The sequence below is a fragment of the Lissotriton helveticus genome, chromosome 1_2, assembly GCF_964261635.1.
Source record: "Lissotriton helveticus chromosome 1_2, aLisHel1.1, whole genome shotgun sequence".
NCBI lineage: Eukaryota > Metazoa > Chordata > Amphibia > Caudata > Salamandridae > Lissotriton > Lissotriton helveticus.
In genome coordinates, this window is record NC_136058.1 from 146,460,396 (window position 1) to 146,484,729 (window position 24,334).

The 24,334-nt window shown below is 45.3% G+C and overlaps 1 protein-coding gene across 1 annotated transcript in view; it reads left to right on the forward strand.

Annotated features, from left to right (window-relative positions):
- Positions 1-24,334, forward strand: part of DHCR24 (24-dehydrocholesterol reductase) — a 164,221-nt gene that overhangs the window by 85,646 nt on the left and 54,241 nt on the right. The window contains exons 6-7 of the mRNA XM_078670222.1: positions 6,084-6,227; positions 11,605-11,802. Of these exons, the coding sequence (XP_078526348.1) occupies positions 6,084-6,227; positions 11,605-11,802 (342 nt within the window). The remainder of the gene's footprint in view (positions 1-6,083; positions 6,228-11,604; positions 11,803-24,334) is intronic.

Sequence of the window (24,334 nt, forward strand, 5' to 3'; positions counted from 1 at the left end):
ATGGATGGTGTTCATCGTGCGGGCTGTGTCTTTGGTGGTCACCGTGGTCCAGGTGCGAAGGGTGGCGGTGGGGGGCGTTGGTTCGACGGTTGGGTGCGTGGGTGGGGCGCCGAAGCTGTTGTGGATGTCGGCGATCTTGCGGTGGAAGAACGAGGCGAGGGAGTCGCAGAGGTCTTGTGACGGAGTGATGTCGTTGGTGCCGGTGCTGGGGTTGGAGAACTCCTTGACGATAGTGAAGAGCTCTTTGCTGTCGTGGGCGTTGTTGTCCAGCCGTTCCTTCAGGGATTTCTTCTTGGTGGTGCGGATGAGCTGGTGGTGCTTGCGGGTAGCGTGTTTGAGGGCGGTCATGTTGTCGGTGGTCCGGTGGAGGAGCCAGGCTTTCTCGAGGGTGCGGCAGGTCTTCTTGGAGTCCTTGAGGTCGTCGGTGAACCAGGATGCCTTCTTGCTTCTGGGTCTGCTGGGAGGGTTCTTTAGTGGCGCGAGGTCGTCGGCGCAGGCGGTCAGCCACTGTGTGAAGTTGCGGGCTGCTTCGTTTGGGTCCGTTGTGTTGGCGGGTGGGCTCTGGCTGAGGGAGGTGGTGAGCTGGTCTGCGGTGATCTTGCTCCAATTCCTGTGAGGTACCTGTTGCGGGTGGTGGTAGGTCGTGGATCTTTTGAAGCTGAAGTGGACGCAGCTGTGGTCGGTCCAGTGGAGTCCGTTGGCGTGGCTGAAGGTGATGTACTTGCTGGAAGAGAAGACTGGATCAAGCGTGTGGCCGGTGTAGTGGGTGGGGGTGTTGACCAGTTGCTTGAGTCCGAGGTTGGCGAGGTTTTCCAGCAGGGCGGTGGTGTTGCGGTCCTTGTTGTTCTCCAGGTGGAAGTTGAGGTCCCCGAGGAGGATGTAGTCGGTGGAGGGGAGGGCGTGTGGGCTGATGAAGTCTGTGATGTCTCTGCTGAATTGTGCGCGTGGTCCCGGGGGTCTGTAGACGAGGGTGCCTCTGAGGGTCGTCTTAGGGTCGTGTGAATCTGGAAGTGGAGATGTTCGGCTGCGGCGAAGGAGTCGTTGGCGTCGGTCGTGATGCGGATGGTGTTCCTGTGGACGATGGCGATGCCACCTCCGGTCTGGTTGATGCGGTCCCTCCTGATAATCTTGTACCCGTCCGGGATGGCGATGGCGATGTCGGGTGCAGAGGAGGCGTTCATCCAGGTTTCCGTGAGGAAGGCTACGTCCGGTGATGTAGCGTCGAGGAGGTTCCAGAGTTCCACGGCGTGTCTGTGGACGGAGCGGGTGTTGATCAGGATGCACTTGAGGTGGTTGCTGCTGGTGTTTGTCTTGGCGGGTGCGGGGCAGGTTCGGAGGCAGGTGAACTTGCAGGTGAAGGGTCCGTGGGTGCGTCTCGGGGTGGCTCGGCAGCAGGCGTGGGTCCGGCCGGCATTGAGTGCGTTGAGAGTGGCGGCGTCGTATGTCAGTCGGGTCATCTTGCCTCGGCGGGGGTCCATGTATGCCTCTTGTACGCCATCAGCAAGGGGAGCCGGAGAAGCGGCCAAGAACACTCTGCGCCTGCGCGGAAGTGCGTGCGCCCGCCTGACGTCACTGCTTCTCGCGTGAGAGGCGTACGGCTCGGCCGGGTCTAGTTACTACTTAGTTCCGAAGTGGATACGTCGTGGGGAAGTCTTCGATGAGCGGTGTGTGGGTCAGTCTTTGATGAGCGGTGTGTGGGTCATGGGCGCGAGATTCGTAAAGAAGGTGATAGGGTGGCTTACTCGAACAAAAAAAAGTGTCTGAAAAGGAGTTGTGGACAGGCCCGGTTCTAGCGGGTGGGCCGGGTGGGCCCGGCCCACCCAAAGATGAGCCTGGCCCACCCAATCAGGAGCCTTGGCCCTCGCAGTGAGGGCTTGAAGGCAGGCGTGAAAGGCACAGGTCGTGTGTGTCAGCCCGGGACAGCTTCCCGGGCGCACACATACAGACAGTTTAAGATTTTCGCAGCCGCACCAAAGTACTTAACAGGTCTTTAAAAGACCATTAAAATGTTAACTAGGCTTTGTTTATTTATTTCACCCCTTCATCTCTGCATGGTGAAAGGGGACAAATCCTTTCTTTTACAACGGTAAGCTTTGCCTCCTGTCCTGCTGCGTTGATATTTCTTTTTCTATGCAGCGCAGGGGAAAAGTGGTCTGTTTATTCCTAGTCACCCTAGTTAAAATATCCTGCCCACCAGTATGGATGGCATGTGATTCATACACCTTGTAATCCTCATTGGCTTATGTGACATTCCCTGTAGACTGATTTACATACTTCTATGATTCATTGTCTCTGTGTAATGTGTGTGTGGTGTAAAATACTGACACACAATACACTGATATGAGTAGCGCTATACAACAAATGAAACGCATATGAGAGAGGGGCTACGTAGAGATGAGGGGCACTGGTGGAGGGTGGCACTGAAGGAGTCCGAGGAGGAGGTCAATAGGGGGAGGGGCTACAGAGAGATGAGGGGCACTGGTGGCGTGTGGCAGTGAGGGAATCAGAGTGGGAGGTCATGAGGGGGAGGGGCTACGTAGAGATGAGGGGCACTGGTGGAGGGTGGCAGTGAAGGAGTCCGAGGAGGAGGTCAATAGGGGGAGGGGCTACAGAGAGATGAGGGGCACTGGTGGAGGGTGGCAGTGAGGGAATCAGAGTGGGAGGTCATTGGGGGAGGGGCTACGTAAAGATGAGGGGCACTGGTGGAGGGTGGCAGTGAGGGAATCCGAGGAGGAGGTAGTGGGAGGGGCTATAGAGCGATGAGGGGCGCTGGTGGAGGGTGGTAGTGAGGGAGTCTGAGGAGGAGGTCATGAGGGGGAGGGGCTATGGAGAGATGAGGGGCGCTGGTGGAGGGTGGTAGTGTGGGAGTCTGAGGAGGAGGTGGTGGGAGGGGCTATAGAGCGATGAGGGGCGCTGGTGGAGGGTGGTAGTGAGGGAATCCGAGGAGGAGGTAGTGAGAGGGGCTATAGAGCGATGAGGGGCGCTGGTGGAGGGTGGTAGTGAGGGAGTCTGAGGAGGAGGTCATGAGGGGGAGGGGCTATGGAGAGATGAGGGGCGCTGGTGGAGGGTGGTAGTGTGGGAGTCTGAGGAGGAGGTGGTGGGAGGGGCTATAGAGCGATGAGGGGCGCTGGTGGAGGGTGGTAGTGAGGGAGTCTGAGGAGGAGGTCATGAGGGGGAGGGGCTATGGAGAGATGAGGGGTGCTGGTGGAGGGTGGTAGTGTGGGAGTCTGAGGAGGAGGTCATGAGGGGGAGGGGCTATGGAGAGATGAGGGGCACTGATGGAGGGTGGTAGTGAGAGAGTCTGAGGAGGAGGTAGTGGGAGGGGCTATGGAGCGATGAGGGGCACTGGTGAAGGATGGTAGTGAGGGAGTTAGACGAGGAGGTCTTGAGTGGGAGGGGCTACAGAGAGATAAGGGGTACTGGTCTCCAAGGAGGAGGTCATGAGTGGGAGGGGCTATGGAGATATGAGGGGCACTTGTGGCGTGTGGCAGTGAGGGAATCCGAGGAAGAGGTCAATAGGGGGGCATGCATGGATGAGGGGCACTGTTGGAAGGTGGGAGTAAAGGTATTTATGGAGAAAGAGGTTTTTGGTGCAGCGCCAAAAAAGACTTTTGCATCAGCGCTGAAGCCGGCCCTGTCATGGCCTTTCTGTTTTTGTTTATTTAATTGGCAGTCGGGCCATAAGGGCCACTGTGGAGCATACTTTAAAGTGCATGCTAATTATATTTATTGCTCTATTCAATGTTTTAAGTATGAAGGTGATTTTACTAATGTTTTTACCGGGAGATGGTGCCTGATATGGGGCTGGGGTCCAAGGTCAGCTGTTCGGTAAGGTGCACTGGCGAGAAGTGGATATTCAAGCCTGTAAGGGAGTGCGTTGCAGAGTCCGAGGTCAGGTGGAGGTAGTAATGAAGATGGATTCTCCCTGAAGGCTCACACAGAGGGAGCCTGAGAAGTGTCACTTGCCTGATCCTCCCACCTCAGAAACCTCCTCTTTCCAATCAAAGTAACATTACATGGAAAAACACTTTTTGAGAGTGATAACATTAAAAAGAGATTTGGAAAAGAGTGAGTTTTACTGGGCCTTGTAAGACTAAGAAGAGATAAAGGGGGCCCTGACGCAGGTCTGCCCAGACATATATGCGACAAATCGAGCCCGCAGTGGCCCACCCAAATGCGTCCTTGGCCCACCCAAATAAAAATTCCTGGAGCCGGGCCTGGTTGTGGATAATAAAATCGGCAAGTTACCAGGACCTATTGTCTATAAATAAACTGAGCCCATGTTTTTCGGATTCCTTGCAGTGTTTCCATTGTAACAATTATTTGTTCAAGGGCAGTGTGCTTGTTTTTGTTTTAACCGCGTGTGTTGGCGCAGATCGCGGTTTTGTGAGACTGCAGTGTGATAGATGTTTATTTACACAGTGACTCGCTCCTTACATTACAACAGGAGATACTGGAAAAATAAAACTCTTTATTGCGTGAACATTGTGTTTGCGTTTTGTAACCTCTATTCTTCATTAATGGTGTCAACGTACTTGTGTAAAAATACCGTGTCTGTTTCTACCGTTACTTTATAATCCTTGCATTGTTAGGGAGTTTTGTCGTCTTTCGCCTACCACCATGCCTTTGAATATCGAGTCGGGAATAGTTACTCTGCTCACGGAACACCTGCTCATGGCTTGGAGATGCTGTCCACCTTTTAGGAGCAATCGATGTTAGTGGCTGCATTGCTATCTTATTGGCTGTATCATTTTTGAGTCCTCGGACTGTTCTCCTGTAATGGGACCGAAAAGGCGGTACTGTACAGTAATTACCCTTTTAGATAGAGCTGCATCCCAATCGGATTTTTTTTCCTTTCCTGCCTATCTCGGTCATTTGTCCCATATTCTCCTCCCCACTCCCGACCAAAGTGTGTATATATATATATATATATCTATCATCGTCGACTTGACCCCACCACCATCCTTCTCCACATTAGGCCAGAGGTCGCCACCCTCTTTGACTCCTATATCTGGGGGGGGGGGGGTTATTTCAGCAGGCTTATATAGGAGTGAAACCCCTGTGACAAGTGCCAATCTCCTGTTCTTTTCTGGTTCTCATGCCTCGTATATAGCAGCGCTGTTGCCACTTTTTCAAACTAATTGTACATTTTCTCTGCCTCTCACATCTTTTACAAGAACACGCAATGGAATCCTGTTTATATGTACTTTGTTCTTTTTGATAGCCATGGAGAGGCATTTAAGTTCAGTTGGTTAAGATAGGTGTTTGAAAATCCCATCTGCTCTACTAAACTAAAAACGCATACTTGCTAGTAACCCTTTCTTGGTTACACCTTGTTCAGGAACCTCTATTGTGTTTTTTTTATTTTCTTGAATTACATCACCTCATCTCAGATGATTTATTCCTTCTGAGATCTTTTCCGTTAATTCATTTTTGTCTATCTTTGATCAGTTAATTCAGTTCATCACAGCTATGCGTCATTCCCACAGGGGATAGGATTTGGCTTAACAGCCATAGCTGCAGACTTTGGAACTGGGGAACCAGGTTCAAGTCTCTACTTCAACCCAGCAACCCATGCCATTATAAATTACAATAACTTTTATTTAAGTATTAATTATTAAAAAAAAGCCATTGTTATTTGTATTATCAATACATCTAAGTCACGTAAATACAACACATATTGCATTACGAATGCTATACGTGTCACATTTGCGAAAGTTATAACTATTGGCATTGTAAATGACAAAGCTATTAAATTCGCTATTTTCAAAACCAACACAGAAATAACCAAGTTGTCATTTACAATACCAATAGCTCAAAATTTCCTAATGCGAGACCTATTGCATTGCAAATGCTTGTTAATGAAGGGAGTGAAAGAACCAAGATTATAGAAATCCACATTAGGGAACGTTTTAATCTTGGTTTCGTTTTTTTTGTAAGAAGCACATAAAACTAGAAACAGTACCCATTATTACTTGCACACTTATTACTCCGCGATTACCATTATGTACATTTTCACTCTAATGATCTGCAGTAACACAAGCCGTTTTCTATGTACTAACCAGTGTTTTTCCTGTCTTTAGATTAACCGAATTGGAGACTACTGGAAGCCATGGTTCTTTAAGCACGTGGAACAGTATCTTAGAGTGAGCTATGGTGGAACAGAGTACATTCCTTTGAGACATTACTACCACAGACATACACGCAGCATCTTCTGGGAGCTTCAAGTAAGATTCTAAATCTGCTTCTCATGTAGATGTACAGAAGTAGGAGGTGATGCATGTGCAACTAAAAGATGACAGTGTTGGATAGTTAATGTTCTTCCTTCGAAGGCAAATTGCTATGTACAAGGTCACCATTTCCACCCTCCTCTCTGGCGAAATTAACTAGAACTAAATCATTAATAAAATGTTTTTATTTAGTGCGTGCTAACATAGTTTTCCATTTCATTGCTCTGTAAGTAGCAAGTGTTGTTCTCACCCAACTTTATGATTTATCAATTATAGAAAAATGAAGTCTGCTCTTCTTGGAGTCATACCCAAAATCCGCAGGTCATCCACAAATATCAGCAGCGAGCTCTTACCTCAGTCATTTGATTTGCTAACTTTATACTTTGATGAGAAATGCTCTGCCACTGATCCCTTTTGTGGAATTCCTCCGGCAGGCAAGTGTTGAGCCTCTAAAACCAAAAGATGTAGAGCCACCCTGGGTGCAGAGTATTTGGCAATTTTCCTTAAAAGAGTGGATTTGGTGACTTGTGAGAGTTGAACGGAAGTGGGAGGTCAATTGCCCTACAGTGATCTCTTTTGTCAAAAGGAACCAATGGCCATACAAAGCAGTGTATGTGTAGGAGGTGAAACAGTTGTCCCATTGTGCCACATAACTGTCAGGAAAGGGAAGAGAGGAGATTCAATGGCTTCCTGCTTAAATGCATTTCTGAATACCTTATTGTTGTCTTCCGCCCAAGGGTGCCTTGCCTTGCGTCCCACAATATGAAGCCATTAAAAAATATCAAAATATTGTCAAAAATGGTCTAGTCTCATCGAAATTGTTTTATCTTTAGTTAAAATTTGACGAGTGTGTGTGTCACATGAATTTGACTTGTATAATGTTGCTGAAATGCATTGATTGAAACATATAAATAAGAAATAAAAGGGTGAAAGAAAACTTACGAAGAATCTTTTTTACTTATGGTTGTTTCTAGGAATGCATCCCTGGCTCCCGCCATCATCTTCTGTTCTTGAAGAAGCAAATATTCAGGCTATTCACAATGGCACCTCTCTACCTGGGACCAGTGCCGAGGTCTTTTCAGTTTGAAACATCGAATTGTGCAGTCACTGGTTGTATTGCATTTATTTGATGCAGTAGTTGTGGAATTATATTATTTCAGAGTTTGCATTGGCAATGTAAATATTTATGCAGTGAAACAAAAGATAGCTGCACCAGCATGGCTTTTCTGTGTCTATGCATCACATGCTCTGTTGAACATTATAAATGGTGAGCTCAGTAGGGCACCCATTATGTGCGAGAAAGGCCTGCGCCTCAGCCGAAACGCATACATTGGCTGATTTACTGGAATAAAACGTAGTGGATTAACAGTTGGTACCCTGTGCTGTGTCGGTGCCTGTTTTCATTTTATGAATAGGTTATGGATGGATGGATGGATTGTTTCAAGGAATGCAGCCCTGGCACCTGCCATCTTCTTCGGTTCTTCAAGAAGCATATCTTCAGGCTAGTCACAATGGCACCTCTCTACCTGGGACCAGTGCGCAAAGATAAGCGCATCCTGGCAGCCTCTCTCTACTGCAGAATTTTTCTGTGCACTAAAAGATATTGCACATCCTTTACCTACAGAAAATAGTCATGCTGCCCCTGAAGACTCACGTAATGTTATACATATACTTCCACACCAAGTGAACTTCTCACTACTGTGAAACACTTTAATAGTTAAGGCTTACTGTTTAATTCTATTTTTAAAAGTAATGACTTAACCGTTGAACCTTATACATTATGTCAATATGGCATTGCCTTATTAGGCAAAATGGTCTTAAAGAAATGCTCATTAGGTTTTTAAAGTTTAATTTGCACTTTCAAAGAGAGCTGAGGCCTTGCAAATGACTCTCCGTCTTCACCCTATTTCCCTCAGTGGGAATCTGGAAGAGCATGTACTGGCGTTGGAGAATTGGCTCCAACTTCGCGCTCTAGATCTAGCCCCTGCTGTTACACAAAAGTCAATAATAAATAGAGCCTCAGCCCCTTGGTTCATGGCGGCTCTCAAGAAAAGTAAGAGCGCCTGCAAACGCCTGGAAAGGATATGGCGTACCAACTATAAGCTGCCAGACAAAATTGTCTACAAACAGACCCTTAAGGTGCAATATAGGAATGTGCGAGAGGGGAAAAAAACTTTTTTTAGCTGCTAAAATTGAACATGCAGGGAATAGAAGTAAAGAGCTTTTTAATATTGTCAAGGACTTCTCTTTCCCAAAAGCTATTAGCAGCCCGTTTCCCCCCAGTGAGGGATGGGCTTACCAAATGGCCCGTTTCTTTTATGACAAGATTAAGGCCATACAAGATTCCTTTGCAGCCCAATCATCTGCAGTTGTAGGGGATAGTGCCTTACCTTGTCCAACTCGCTGTGTGACAAGCCCTGCACTCACTCAGTTCCCTCCTCTATCTTTGAAAAAGTCTCCGACCCATGTCCGACCAAAACTCTGGCAGCCATTGCCGAGGTAATTAATCCAGCCTTTCATGCAGTTTTGAACACTGCCCTTCAGGTGGGAGTAATGCCTGAGAGCTGGAAAAGGCCAAAATCCTCCCCCATTTAAAAAAACCTATGACCGATCCATCGGTGGCCAGTAATTACAGACCTATCGCTTCATTACCATACTTTTCTAAGGTCCTGGAGAGTTATGTCAATTCAGTGACCACTGAATATGTTGAGTTTAACTCCTGGAAGTCGTGGAAACTATTAAAATCACTTTGGACAAGGGGGCAGGGCTGCCCTGGTGCTACTTGATCTCTCCACTGCCTTCGATACCGTGCCCCACAGTGAACTTCTACGAAGGTTCCAAGAGGGTGGGATCGGAGGCACGGTGTTGACATGGTTTGAGTCCTTTCTGAAAAACTGCCAACAAACCATCTGGTGCCTGCCTTTCTCGGTCCCTATTCCCCCAATGAATGTGGTGGTCCCTCGGGGTTCAATTCTTAGCCCAACTATGTTTAATCTTTATATGGCGCCTTTGGCGCAGCTGGCTGAGAATTATGGGGCTAGGATAGTGTCATACGCTGACAACACACAATTGTTGTTCACCTGCGGGAAGGGCTCAGAATTCAATAGCAATGAAATAAACTCCTGCTTATCTGAGGTTTTCCTCTGGCTCAGGATAAACGAACTGAAGTGCAATCCCGAGAAGTCAGAAATAATGTTTTACGGCTCTCGGTCTTGTGACCTCTGGCATCATTGGTGGCCCCAGGACATGTCTCCTCCCACCTCAGCTATCCACATGGTAAAAAACTTGGGAGTCAAATTTGATGACTCTCTCTCTATGAAAGCCCATATTCAATCAGTGGCGGGGAACTGTTTTGGGATGTTGAAGAACTTTTTGCCTCTTCTCCCGGTCCCCCATCGGAAGATGATAGTCCAAGCCTTGGTGGTGTCAAGATTGGATTACGCTAACGCTCTGTATCTTGGCCTTTCTGAATCTTTGCTTAGGCGTCTCCAGGAGGTCCAAAGTGTGGCGGCCCAAGCAATCTTCTTGTCTGGGCCAAGAACTCACTCCACCCCTCTTCTAGCCTCTTTGCACTGGCTACCTATTAAGAAACGGATCGCCTTTAAATCACTGGTGCTAGTTTTTAAGGCTTCCATAAAATCGGCGCCACATACCTCGGGGCCAGACGGCAACCCTATATTCCGTGTCGAACTTTGCGGTCATCAGCTCAGTCCGTGATCATCACCCCTCGTATTCAGCTTTCTCGGAGGGGTGGTAGATCATTCCAAGTGTTGGCTTCTCGCCTATGGAATAGCTTGCCTCTCGTATTGAGGAAATCCCAGGATCTCATCACCTTCAGACGGAAACTTAAAACTTGGCCATTCCAACAACAGCCTTAAACTAGAGCTCGTTGGGTTTCATGGTCTAGGCGGGTCTTATTTGCTTTAGCGCCGGGACACTCCCCGGAGTAACCGTGCGCTTAATAAATACCTGCTAACATAACAAAACATAACCGGAACCAACCACTGTGAATGAGAAGAATTCCAGATTCTAATTTGTAGGCAAACAATGCAAAATAAAAAAAAATCATACAGAGGTGAAATACCAACTATTGTGTGTGCGTACTGATTTGGGAGTACAAGAGCAGTGCTCCGTTTAGCATAACCTGCAGATAAGAAATTCTCTGACTGGTTTGGTTTCTTTGACTCCCTATCTAATAGATCATAGCTCCTTGGAGAGGAAATGTAGGACATCCGCTAGTTCTCCTTTTCTCCAAAATGGGTACATTTACTTTTGAGGCTGTGGAAGGGGGGTGGGGGATCTACTGACTGTGGGGTGAAGTCACATTATCTTAGTGCGTGCATCTTAGCATCTGCCTTCGCCAAAAATGAAAAAAAGCATCTCAATTTCACCCTTGGTTTCAGCGATTGATGCTACAACAATATTTTGATGGAGGTGGATTTCTTCACCTTTTGAGGGCCTCCTTGCCTTGATCAGGAGAGTGACCTATCCAGTCAAAGACCTATTTGAGTAATATGGAGGGCTAGCAGGTGAGTGAATCAGCCTGAACTGGAGGAGATGAGCCCCTCACTAGGTAATTTAACCTGCGACTGAGTTTGCACTGTTTTGTTTGGAGATTAACTAGCAAGTATCTCAAAATAGGGGCCAGGGCTATAAAAGTGCTTTGTCTCTTGAACAGCCTTGTTTGGATTTTCATACCAACAGTTCCTTGTTGTATTGGAGCAGGCTAGCTTTCTCTCTACTGTGAATCTGTTTGGGAAAGACAATAAAAACAATTAGAATTCCCATCAGACTTTCACATCTATCCGTGATATTTGATACGCTTTTTGAAGTGCGGTTGCAAGAATTCTAAGTAGACCAATGACTAGAAGCTTTCAGAATCTTACTGGAAATAGTTACTCTATAATAAATGGGACGAAGGGGGGGGGTGGGGCAGAGGGGTCGTTGCAAAAGTGGAAATCTTCATGTTAACAAGACAATAAAACTGTCGTGTGGTGACAAACAAGGCCTTTATAGAATGCACCTGGCTCCCAGCATATGTGCTCAGTTCTAGTTTCCCGATTGGAGATTAATTAAGGTATATTTTTCTTTAGCTTTTTTTAAATTTCGAACACTGTGTTGTTAGAGACCTGTATGACGGCTATGGAAATTTTACAGATTATGATCAAGATTCAATGATGGAGAACTAGTGTTCCATGCAAGCATGTTTTTTTTCTCTATCGATCTCTATTGAAAACTCCAACGGTCTGCTTCATATGATACTTGGAAGCTTGATATTTTCGGTATGAAAATAACTTAAACTTTAGAAGTGAATGATTTGTATCACAATGACAGGTTGTAAATTAACTGATTCCTGCTTTTTCCCCTTTTGAAGGATATCATTCCATTTGGCAACAACCCTGTTTTTCGTTATCTCTTTGGTTGGATGGTGCCTCCAAAAATCTCCTTATTGAAACTGACGCAAGGAGAGACAATTCGAAAATTGTACGAACAACACCATGTGGTGCAAGATATGCTGGTCCCAATGAAGTACCTAGAAAAATCTATCAACGTCTTTGACAGTGAAATTAATGTAAGGTTCTTTCTTTTAAAACTTTTTATTTGAAAAGGGCACTTCTGACGAGTTACTTCACTGTTTTTTCTTTTTTTTTTTTTTTTTAAACAACTGCAGACCAAAGGTATAAGTGCACAACCTAATGCTCCCTTGAGAAATGGTTCTGTTTAGAGTCAAGACAAAAGCTCTTGGTACCTTTTAGTATGGGTAAAATTGGGCCCAAAGAAACCAATATCATTGCCCACAGATGACACGCCTTTCCAGATTCAACAGGCCAAAGTAGAAAAAGAAACAAGGCTCTGGGACATCATAATCCTCATATAGATATATGATTTGGACAAGAAGTGGGGCCTTAGTGCATGATCCAGGCCACACACTCTCTGAGGTACTCCGTTATGCACATTGAAGATGTTGCTGGAAAATAAGGATAGAGGTCCCACTCAATAACTAGTCTTGGTTTAGAGCTGAGAAGTAAAACCTTACCTTATCTGGAAAGTTGTGGAGACAGAAGGGGGGTTCACATCAGAGATCCTCATGCTTGTGATGGGGCCTAATAGCAGTGTCCTTCATGTGCTTGAATAAATATGTCCTAGCCTTTGGGGAAAACAATATATTTCAAGTAGGTGAAAGTGATTTTAAGCGTTTAACTCTAGATACTGAATTGGGGCACAGTTTGGATTCTCAGTCACTTTGAGTTATCATCATAGATTCTCAATCACAGAAGTATTATGCACTCATTTCAACATAGTTAAAAAAACAGTAATTTGGCATTCAGCAGTTCACATCACTGTTAGAAAGATCTTGTTTCTGTTCAGCCCGTAGAGAAATATGTAATCAGTAGGTTGGCTGAGTATAAATAAGGCACATATTCCACCTTGTAGTAGAAGAGCAGTTCTCCGTTTTCATTCCAGGGGTCCTAGGGACTGGAGTGACTTTTTGATGTTTAGATTGGGGTCAAGAATCAGGCAATTTTAAAATGAAGGCCTACTGGCACCAGGTTGTCCCCCAAGAGAAGGATGTGCTCCATCTAATTACCTGCAGGGTGGGATGGTTCACAATATTCTGTTCAAAATCATCGACTACATCTATATTGTCAGGAAAGTAGATGGGGACTTAAGAATAATAAATCATCCATCTCTCTCTCTCTCTCTCTGTGTGTGTATATATATATATTTTTTTTTTCAATTTGAATGTGCTGCTACTTATGAGAAGTTATTGTTTGGAACACACGTTTTTTATATTTTGACTGTGTTAGGTCCTTATACCTAGTCAGTCTAGTGATATTATTCACAATGTTAATTCACTTATGATTCTTACAAGGAGTTTAGAAATGTATATGATTTATTTTATGTTGAGGGTAGTGATATCATTATTGGATCATACCCCAGATAAAGTACCAAGGAACTGATGTATCTTCACACATATGTTATTTTATTTCCGGTCCCTCTTACTTATTGATCATCAGTGACATAGATACCTGGTTGTCGGTTCATGAAGATAGCCAGTTTTAAGGATTTTGCACAAATTGCGGAATTTGCACCTTGAATTGCTAATTTGCACATTTATTGCGGAATTTGCACATAATAATGGGTCTATTTGTACTGTTTACATTGTTAAATAATGCATTTGCACTTTATTATAGAACTACTGTGTTACTGCCATCAAAATCTATTACAAAGGTATGGTTATTTAGATCCTTAAGTAGTGAGGTACCCTGGAAATTTACCTGACTGGACGAGTAATATAGGGACATAATGTAACCTCTCGGTTCACAAGTATTAGACTTTGAATTTAATGAAATGTGTGAAGAAAACGTAGTCTTTTATATATTTTTACATATGTATATGTATATAGATGATTCCAATATTGCAAATACTTTATTTTGAAACCCTCTTTTGAGTATTATACTATTACGAAAAAACAAATCTTGCTGGGCAATTTTTATTATAAAATAATTCTCAGGTCTATGCCAAAGTATTATACAGTTTTATACGCTTGAAAGATCAGTCAATACTATTGCAAGTCATACCATAGTATTTTTTCTATATCCTTGTAATTTACACACGTGACGTCAATACAATCTTCACTGGCACTTTAAAAGGTTGCACCCGTTTATGAAACATTGTCATGTGAACAAGGCTTGTGGAGCCGAAACGTCATTGACTTACCTGCACTGATCTAAACAGAAAAGGAAACTTCATTGGTCCGTGTCCGAGAGCTTTTTTGCCCTGGCTGGTGTTATCCCGGAGCGAGGCGAAGCGACGGAGTACAATATATATATATATATATATATATATATATATATATATATATATTATATATTTATATATAGTCTTGATAATTTTGTGGTAGTTTATATTGTGGATGCAGTAGTTCTGCAAGTAGATATAGATATGTGATAGGAAATCACCAGTAGATAGCGCTCATATTTAATCACTAGCTTAAGACTTTTTTCCCTCTTCGTGATGAGAAAGAGGACATTTTCATAGTAGTATAAGCAGGAGATAGGGACGAAAAAAAGTAAAAGCATTATCATGATCTAGCAAGCAAAATGCAACATTTTAATTCATGAGATTGAAGAAGAAAAAAGATACACGGAAGGTACAGAAGGTCTCAGAAATACAGAGGGAGAGAAAAGAAAATAGCAAATCTCTCTATTGGGACCTAATAGTGTCCTCTTTACATGCCCAGAATACACAGTTAATCTGGAAACAACCAAGAAAACAAAAACAAGAGAAGATGCACAAGGAGAGGAAAAAGATACCCATCAGCCCACTCATAAGTGGAATCTCGTCATCTGGGTATATGTTGGTAAATGGTGTCCTCTAGGGTCTGCCTTGGAAACAATCCATAGGACTGCCTAGTGATGGACCCAGAACATTTCACCAACAGATGACAGTATATGACCGGGAGGGGTTGAGGTTGCAGTGCTAAAAGAAGAAGAAAAGGAAAATAATCCAAGTGATTCTAAAAATACCTACGATGATGTCATGAAATACTTTATTAGGGCTGACCATCAAAGTGGTATGGTTAAAAACAGTATGCTGATAGCATGTAAGGAATTGCTACCCACCAATGTTGTTATTCGGTCAACATGTTTCAGCCTCAAGGGCTTTCATCAGGACCTATGGTGCTACTGCAACACTTACTTAAGTGATGTGAAAGTGGGATCTACATCTGCTTTCCAAACTGAAAAGAGTGTATCTTCTCCTGCATAGACACAATACAAAAGACAGAAACAGAGACATGGACAAATTATGTCAACAAAAAGAAGTGCACAGACTGCAAACTCTCGTTTCTATGGTCTTTATAATATGGCTATGAACACTTGAAAGACACTCACCCTTATTGTGGGGAGAGAAAACCTCACCTCACCTGGCCACTGCTCAGGAAGAAAGGGAGGCCACGCACTGGAAATAAACAGAACACTTAGAAAGTTATAACCAGTGGTAGTAGAAACACAATCTACAGACAAGAAAAAAGAAAAACTGGATTCAAAACACATAAATCAGAGACACACATGGTGACACAATGGCCAGACTGGTTTCCTCTTGCATCAGGAAAGTATACCACAAAGCCTCACTGACTGCACTGCTTGCACAAACCTGTAGACCTATAAAGTACAAAGGCCCAGGTAGCCAGCCGCAGTCACTGGGAATAGAGGCGCCTACTCCTGTGCTTTCCACCTAGTACTCAAAGACCAAAGACCAAAGCAATAATGCTATTGACTGTACCACCACCACTGACCTCTCCGTTGTTGCCTCGGAGTGAAAACTGAGCCGAGGGGGAGGCGACGACTGATGGTCACACACGATGTTAAATACACTGCAGTGGACCTGAAAGGAAACTCCTTTGTTTCAAAATTTGATTGGCTCATGTGTAGGCCAATGGGAATCGGCTCACAGGCAGCCAACTGTGACCTACACTGATAAGCCTGCAGTGGACCTGAAAGGAAATTCCTTTGTTTCAAAATTTGATTGGCTCATGTGTAGGCCAATGGGAATCGGCTCACAGGCAGCCAACCGTGACCTACACTGATAAGCCTGCAGTGGACCTGAAAGGAAACTCCTTTGTTTCAAAATTTGATTGGCTCATGTGTAGGCCAATGGGAATCGGCTCACAGGCAGCCAACCGTGACCTACACTGATAAGCCTGCAGTGGACCTGAAAGGAAACTCCTTTGTTTCAAAATTTGATTGGCTCATGTGTAGGCCAATGGGAATCGGCTCACAGGCAGCCAACCGTGACCTACACTGATAAGCCTGCAGTGGACCTGAAAGGAAACTCCTTTGTTTCAAAATTTGATTGGCTCATGTGTAGGCCAATGGGAATCGGCTCACAGGCAGCCAAACGTGACCTACACTGATAAGCCTGCAGTGGACCTGAAAGGAAACTCCTTTGTTTCAAAATTTGATTGGCTCATGTGTAGGCCAATGGGAATCGGCTCACAGGCAGCCAACCGTGACCAACACTGATAAGCCTCAGCCACATTAACAGGCCGACCGTGAGACATACCTCACGCGCATATGCGCACCAGTCAAATCGTAAGGCAGTAAGATGGTGTGTTGTATTCTATCCAAAGAAGAGCCATAAGAAGAGCTAGGTGTGTTTATTTATTTATACTGCTAGAGGGCAATGTTTAGAGGTCGCGCGCTAATTTAGCCGTTTGCCACCTTCCAGTCGGATAGTACCGGGGGCTTAAACTGATATAGACACTGCCTACATATATTCAATATATATAGAACATGAGAAGGGGAACCCTACCCAGCGAAGGTGTTAGAGCTCAGTGGAGGTAACCCTTATGCCAAAGGCTGTTAGCACAAGGACTCTGTGTTCGGAAAAACAATCTGCGCAATCACAGCTGCATCCAAGGAATGTCATCATTCAATCCTTCTGTGTCACTATGAAGTTTGAAAACCCACTTCTGTTCTTTCCTCAATAGGAAAAGTGAAACATCCGTGACGTGACTAGGTATGTAAGGTTGTTCTAGAACCAACCATCTCAGTTCATCTGGACTATGTCTCTTGTCAAGGAAGTGAGTGGTGAGCCGTGTTGCCTGTTTTCTGCGTCTCATGGTGCTCATATGTTCCTGCACGCGCAATTTGATTTTTCTTGCGGTCATGCCGATATACCTTAGTCCACAGGGGCAGGTAATCTGGTATATCACTTTCTCACTGTTGCAATTAGTGTGGTGTTTCAATTGCCATGGTCGCGAGGTCCCAATGTCCACTTCAAGTGTTTTGCTGGTCAGTGGGCATACTGAGCAATTCCCGCAGGGATGATGTCCTCGTACCGGGGGCAGACCCCATAGAGTTTGCGGGGGTTCACATACTTCTTGCCGAGGTCGTGTATGCACAAGAGAGTCTCTCAAGTTGTTCCCTCTTTTAAAAGAAAAGAGTGGAAGGGGAATGGTCTCACCGGAGCTGTTCAGAATGCGCCACCTTTTCCTGATCATCTTTTGGATTTTAGAAGATGATGTGTTGTACGTTGTCACGCACACCAATCTGTCTAGTGGTGGTTTGACAACTGGAGGCTCAAGCAGCGCTTCGCGATGGTTATTCGCAGCGCGTTTCATTGAAGTCCGGACAAGGTTATTCGGATAGCGTCTCACTTTCAACTTCATGGAGAGATCTTTCGCTTTTCGGCGGAAGTCTGGAATGTTTGAACAATTCCTCCGGACCCTCAAGAACTGTCCAAAGGGGAGGTTCTCACGGAGGGACCGGGGGTGATGGCTATCGAATCTCAGCAGGGAGTTCCGAGCCATGGGTTTCCGATACAAGGAGCTCGCCAAATGGCCATCTTCTGGAAAGATGACAAGATCCAAGAAGGGGAGCTCTGTTCTACTATGCTCAAGGGTAAACCTCAAAAAAGCATTCTGACCATTCAGCCACTCTTGAAACAACAAGAGGGAAGGTACATCGCCACGCCAGACGACAAGAATGTCGTCGATGTACCGCTTCCACATCATCAATTGATGATGATGAGAGTTGTTGGTGCTCAACACGTGGTGGGTCTCAAACTGGTGGACATACAAATTAGCCAGGCTGGGGGCAAATTTGCTGCCCATTGATGTCCCCGAGGTTTGTAAATACAGGGAATCCTCAAAGGCAAAAAAATTCTCGGTCATAGCAATCCGAGCTAATTCCATGACAAAGTGAGTGGGAGTTGTCAAGGTAGAAGGGAAAGCCTCTAAAAGTTCTTGTACAGTTTGTAGTGTATCCATTTGAGGAATACAAGTGTACAAAGATTCGACATCAAAACTAGCTAAAATGTCAGTATTAATGTCGAAGGTCACCTCAGGTAGAATGCGCAGGACATCTTTGGTGTCCTGAAGGTAGGTCGGCATTGTCTTAACAATGGGACTTAAAAAGATGTCAACAAAGGAGGACAGAGGTTCGAGCAAAGATCCAATGCCCGAAATGATCGGACGGCCCGGAGGGGGTCTCGCAGGCTTATGAATCTTTGGGAGGATGTAAAAGTAGGGAGTGATGGGACACTTGGTGACTAAAAAGATTGCCTCTTTCGGAGTAATCCAGCCTTCTGCGCTGGCTTCCTCTACCAGATGTTTGATCTCATTAGTTAGTCTTGGCGTGGGATTTTCAGCAAGGAGGGTGTAGGACTGTGCATTGCCTAGCTGTCTCAGGCATTCAGCTCGGTAGTCAGTAGTGTTGAGAATGACTATGGCACCCCCCTTGTCCGCTGGTTTAATCACTATCCCCGTGTCTTTCGAGAGAGTGTCCAGGGCTGATCTGTCTCTTTTTGATATATTCTGGTAGTTCCCCTCTTTGGAAAAGTCCATAGATTTGAGGTCTTGTAGTATTGCAGCCTCAAAAGTGCCAACTTTGGATGGTACTTGTTGCAACAGGGGCATGAAAGTGGATCTAACTTTAAGACCTGTGTTTGTATCTTCAGTCGGGGTATCTGTTTCTTTGTTTTTGAAGAAATAGTGCAGCCTGATGGTTCTGAAAAATCGTTCGATCTCCCCTCTTATCAAAAAGGGTTCCCCACTGTTGGTCGGGACAAACCCTAGGCCTCTGTTTAGAACATCCTGTTCAGTAGGAGTGATCACTCGACTACTTAGGTTCACTACCAAGTCTTCATCCTCTTGTGACTCGCTCATTGCCCTTGTTTGTTGTGTGTTGTTGTCGAGTCCTGGTTGTCTGACCACTGAACTTGGTTTTGGCCTCTCCGCCTGCCTCTGTTCCAACCTCAGCCCTGTCCTAAAAAAGCCTGGTTTTCAAAATAGTGAGGCTGCATCGGGTAATGAGACATTGGTGGGGGAAACTGGGGATAACCCCACGGGGCTGGTGGCCACCATGACCCCGTCTGGTACATGTTTCCACGATTATTGTATCGACGATTCGGTCGATTACCACGGCCTCTGCCTCTGGGTTGGCTATTGTCTCCACTCTCAGAGCCAGAAGACTCAGTCTCAGATGATGTGGCATATGAAGAGCCTGCAGTGTGTTTGGGTTTATTGGTATCAGTGGGAGTGTAATTATCACTGGTGTAGGGATACACCTTCTTATGTGAGAACTTAGCCAGGTCTTTCTTGAACTTTTCTATCTTGGCGAGAAAAATTGGATCTTTATACTCCTTGTTTGCTTTGTTGTCGTCTGGCGTGGCGATGTACCTTCCCTCTTGTTGTTTCAAGAGTGGCTGAATGGTCAGAATGCTTTTTTGAGGTTTACCCTTGAGCATAGTAGAACAGAGCTCCCCTTCTTGGATCTTGTCATCTTTCCAGAAGATGGCCATTTGGCGAGCTCCTTGTATCGGAAACCCATGGCTCGGAACTCCCTGCTGAGATTCGATAGCCATCACCCCCGGTCCCTCCGTGAGAACCTCCCCTTTGGACAGTTCTTGAGGGTCCGGAGGAATTGTTCAAACATTCCAGACTTCCGCCGAAAAGCGAAAGATCTCTCCATGAAGTTGAAAGTGAGACGCTATCCGAATAACCTTGTCCGGACTTCAATGAAACGCGCTGCGAATAACCATCGCGAAGCGCTGCTTGAGCCTCCAGTTGTCAAACCACCACTAGACAGATTGGTGTGCGTGACAACGTACAACACATCATCTTCTAAAATCCAAAAGATGATCAGGAAAAGGTGGCGCATTCTGAACAGCTCCGGTGAGACCATTCCCCTTCCACTCTTTTCTTTTAAAAGAGGGAACAACTTGAGAGACTCTCTTGTGCATACACGACCTCGGCAAGAAGTATGTGAACCCCCGGTACGAGGACATCATCCCTGCGGGAATTGCTCAGTATGCCCACTGACCAGCAAAACACTTGAAGTGGACATTGGGACCTCGCGACCATGGCAATTGAAACACCACACTAATTGCAACAGTGAGAAAGTGATATACCAGATTACCTGCCCCTGTGGACTAAGGTATATCGGCATGACCGCAAGAAAAATCAAATTGCGCGTGCAGGAACATATGAGCACCATGAGACGCAGAAAACAGGCAACACGGCTCACCACTCACTTCCTTGACAAGAGACATAGTCCAGATGAACTGAGATGGTTGGTTCTAGAACAACCTTACATACCTAGTCACGTCACGGATGTTTCACTTTTCCTATTGAGGAAAGAACAGAAGTGGGTTTTCAAACTTCATAGTGACACAGAAGGGTTGAATGATGACATTCCTTGGATGCAGCTGTGATTGCGCAGATTGTTTTTCCGAACACAGAGTCCTTGTGCTAACAGCCTTTGGCATAAGGGTTACCTCCACTGAGCTCTAACACCTTCGCTGGGTAGGGTTCCCCTTCTCATGTTCTATATATATTGAATATATGTAGCCAGTGTCTATATCAGTTTAAGCCCCCGGTACTATCCGACTGGAAGGTGGCAAACGGCTAAATTAGCGCGCGACCTCTAAACATTGCCCTCTAGCAATATAAATAAATAAACACACCTAGCTCTTCTTATGGCTCTTCTTTGGATAGAATACAACACACCATCTTACTGCCTTACGATTTGACTGGTGCGCATATGCGCATGAGGTATGTCTCACGGTCGGCCTGTTAATGTGGCTGAGGCTTATCAGTGTTGGTCACGGTTGGCTGCCTGTGAGCCGATTCCCATTGGCCTACACATGAGCCAATCAAATTTTGAAACAAAGGAGTTTCCTTTCAGGTCCACTGCAGGCTTATCAGTGTAGGTCACGTTTGGCTGCCTGTGAGCCGATTCCCATTGGCCTACACATGAGCCAATCAAATTTTGAAACAAAGGAGTTTCCTTTCAGGTCCACTGCAGGCTTATCAGTGTAGGTCACGGTTGGCTGCCTGTGAGCCGATTCCCATTGGCCTACACATGAGCCAATCAAATTTTGAAACAAAGGAGTTTCCTTTCAGGTCCACTGCAGGCTTATCAGTGTAGGTCACGGTTGGCTGCCTGTGAGCCGATTCCCATTGGCCTACACATGAGCCAATCAAATTTTGAAACAAAGGAATTTCCTTTCAGGTCCACTGCAGGCTTATCAGTGTAGGTCACGGTTGGCTGCCTGTGAGCCGATTCCCATTGGCCTACACATGAGCCAATCAAATTTTGAAACAAAGGAGTTTCCTTTCAGGTCCACTGCAGTGTATTTAACATCGCGTGTGACCATCAGTCGTCGCCTCCCCCTCGGCTCAGTTTTCACTCCGAGGCAACGACGGAGAGGTCAGTGGTGGTGGTACAGTCAATAGCATTATTGCTTTGGTCTTTGGTCTTTGAGTACTAGGTGGAAAGCACAGGAGTAGGCGCCTCTATTCCCAGTGACTGCGGCTGGCTACCTGGGCCTTTGTACTTTATAGGTCTACAGGTTTGTGCAAGCAGTGCAGTCAGTGAGGCTTTGTGGTATACTTTCCTGATGCAAGAGGAAACCAGTCTGGCCATTGTGTCACCATGTGTGTCTCTGATTTATGTGTTTTGAATCCAGTTTTTCTTTTTTCTTGTCTGTAGATTGTGTTTCTACTACCACTGGTTATAACTTTCTAAGTGTTCTGTTTATTTCCAGTGCGTGGCCTCCCTTTCTTCCTGAGCAGTGGCCAGGTGAGGTGAGGTTTTCTCTCCCCACAATAAGGGTGAGTGTCTTTCAAGTGTTCATAGCCATATTATAAAGACCATAGAAACGAGAGTTTGCAGTCTGTGCACTTCTTTTTGTTGACATAATTTGTCCATGTCTCTGTTTCTGTCTTTTGTATTGTGTCTATGCAGGAGAAGATACACTCTTTTCAGTTTGGAAAGCAGATGTAGATCCCACTTTCACATCACTTAAGTAAGTGTTGCAGTAGCACCATAGGTCCTGACGAAAGCCCTTGAGGCTGAAACATGTTGACCGAATAACAACATTGGTGGGTAGCAATTCCTTACATGCTATCAGCATACTGTTTTTAACCATACCACTTTGATGGTCAGCCCTAATAAAGTATTTCATGACATCATCGTAGGTATTTTTAGAATCACTTGGATTATTTTCCTTTTCTTCTTCTTTTTCTTTGAGCACTGCAACCTCAACCCCTCCCGCTCATATACTGTCATCTGTTGGTGAAATGTTCTGGGTCCATCACTAGGCAGTCCTATGGATTGTTTCCAAGGCAGACCCTAGAGGACACCATTTACCAACATATACCCAGATGACGAGATTCCACTTATGAGTGGGCTGATGGGTATCTTTTTCCTCTCCTTGTGCATCTTCTCTTGTTTTTGTTTTCTTGGTTGTTTCCAGATTAACTGTGTATTCTGGGCATGTAAAGAGGACACTATTAGGTCCCAATAGAGAGATTTGCTATTTTCTTTTCTCTCCCTCTGTATTTCTGAGACCTTCTGTACCTTCCGTGTGTTTTAGTGTCTAGTTGGGGGACTAGGTACCAGTAGGTCTATAATAATTTTTTCCCCTCGGACCCCCCCTTAACCGTTTATCTCTCTGAAGAAAAAAGATAGCCTTATAGAGAATGAAATGTTGCCCTGTGTAAGTTTTATGATCCTTCAAGAAAGTAAACAAGGGGAGGAAGATGTAAGCAGAGTGGAGCTGGAGAACAGACTGGACACATATCTCTTTGTAAAATGTGATGTGTCCGCTTGTATTAATAGTTTGTAGTTCAGCTCTGAATACATCTTTCTTATCTTTGTCTTTCCCTACAAGATCCTACTTCATAAAATGTGGCGTTTCCAGTCTTCTCTCTTGCTCTCAGTCTTCTGCAGGCCTTCCCATTGGAAACCATTTAACAAGAGATGTAACACATGATCATAACCTGTTTAAGAAGAGACTTCGAGGGGAAAAGTCTCTAGCTATGTAGCACAGGGCAGTGGAAACACTTTAAGTGGGAAAGTAGTGGAGAAGAAAGGCCTGTAATGCATTTCATATTATTATTATTATTGTTATATTTAAGCTTATAAAGCGCGCAGCTACCCGGAGGTTTCCCGGCGCTAAGGACCAGAGATTAAGGGGGAGAGCAGATTTGAAAAGCTGAAACAAAGCTATTGGTTAAATAACCAAGTCTTGACTTCTCTGCGAAACATGAAATAACAGGATTCAGTTCAGAGAGATGATGGAAGAGAGTTCCAGAGGGAGGGAGCCAGGACGGAGAAAGAGCGACCACCCATCCTGGCTCTCCTAACCCTGGGAACTTGAAACCTGTACTGATTGGAAGATCGAAGGGTGCAGACAGGGCAGTATCGATGCACTAAAGTACTAAGGTAGGATGGAGCCTGGCCTGTGTTTATCCTGTGCATGTAGCAGAGGGCCTTAAATTTCGTGCGGCTTTCGATGCGTAGCCAGTGCAATTTACGAAGAGAGTTGGAAGTGGGGGATAAGTTGGGTAGTTTACAGAGCAGTCGAGCCGCCATGTTTTGGACTGTCTGTAATTTACGGTTCACCTCTTTGCACGCCCCCAGGAGAAGAATATTACCATAGTCCAGTCTGGAGGTGATTAAGGCCAGGACTACGGTTTTCTGGGTCTCCTGAGGGAGCATCCAAATGATCTTGCGAAGCCACTTGATGATGGTAATGCAAGTGGAGGAGATTTTTACCACGTGATGTTTCATGGAAAGTTGATCATCAAAAGTGATGCCCAGATTACGAGCTGTTTTAGATGGAACGGGGAGCGTACCCATTTGTGTGGGCCAATGCTGGGGACCCCACAGAGTAGTGTTCTTACCAAATAAAAGGAGCTCTGTTTTCCCCCCGTTCAACTTAAGTTTGTTTTCGTGCATCCACTTGACGATGTTACTAAGGCCAGCACAGAGGGAAGAAGGGGTGGAATGGGAACCGGTTATAAGAGAGTAAATAATCTGTGTATCATCGGCGTATGAGTAGATGGTTAGCCCCGCTTGTTCCGCAATGTTAGCCAGAGGACTCACATACAGATTGAAAAGTAAGGGGCTTAAAATAGAGCCCTGGGGAACACCATGCGCCGATTTATAGGTTTGGGAGACAGAAGAGGGGGAGAAGACTTGGAAAGTACGGTCTGAAAGAAAACTAATAAGCCAGTTAAGGGCTGGGCCGGTGATGCCTGATGATCTAAGGGCATTGATGAGGATGAGGTGTGAGACCGTGTCAAAAGC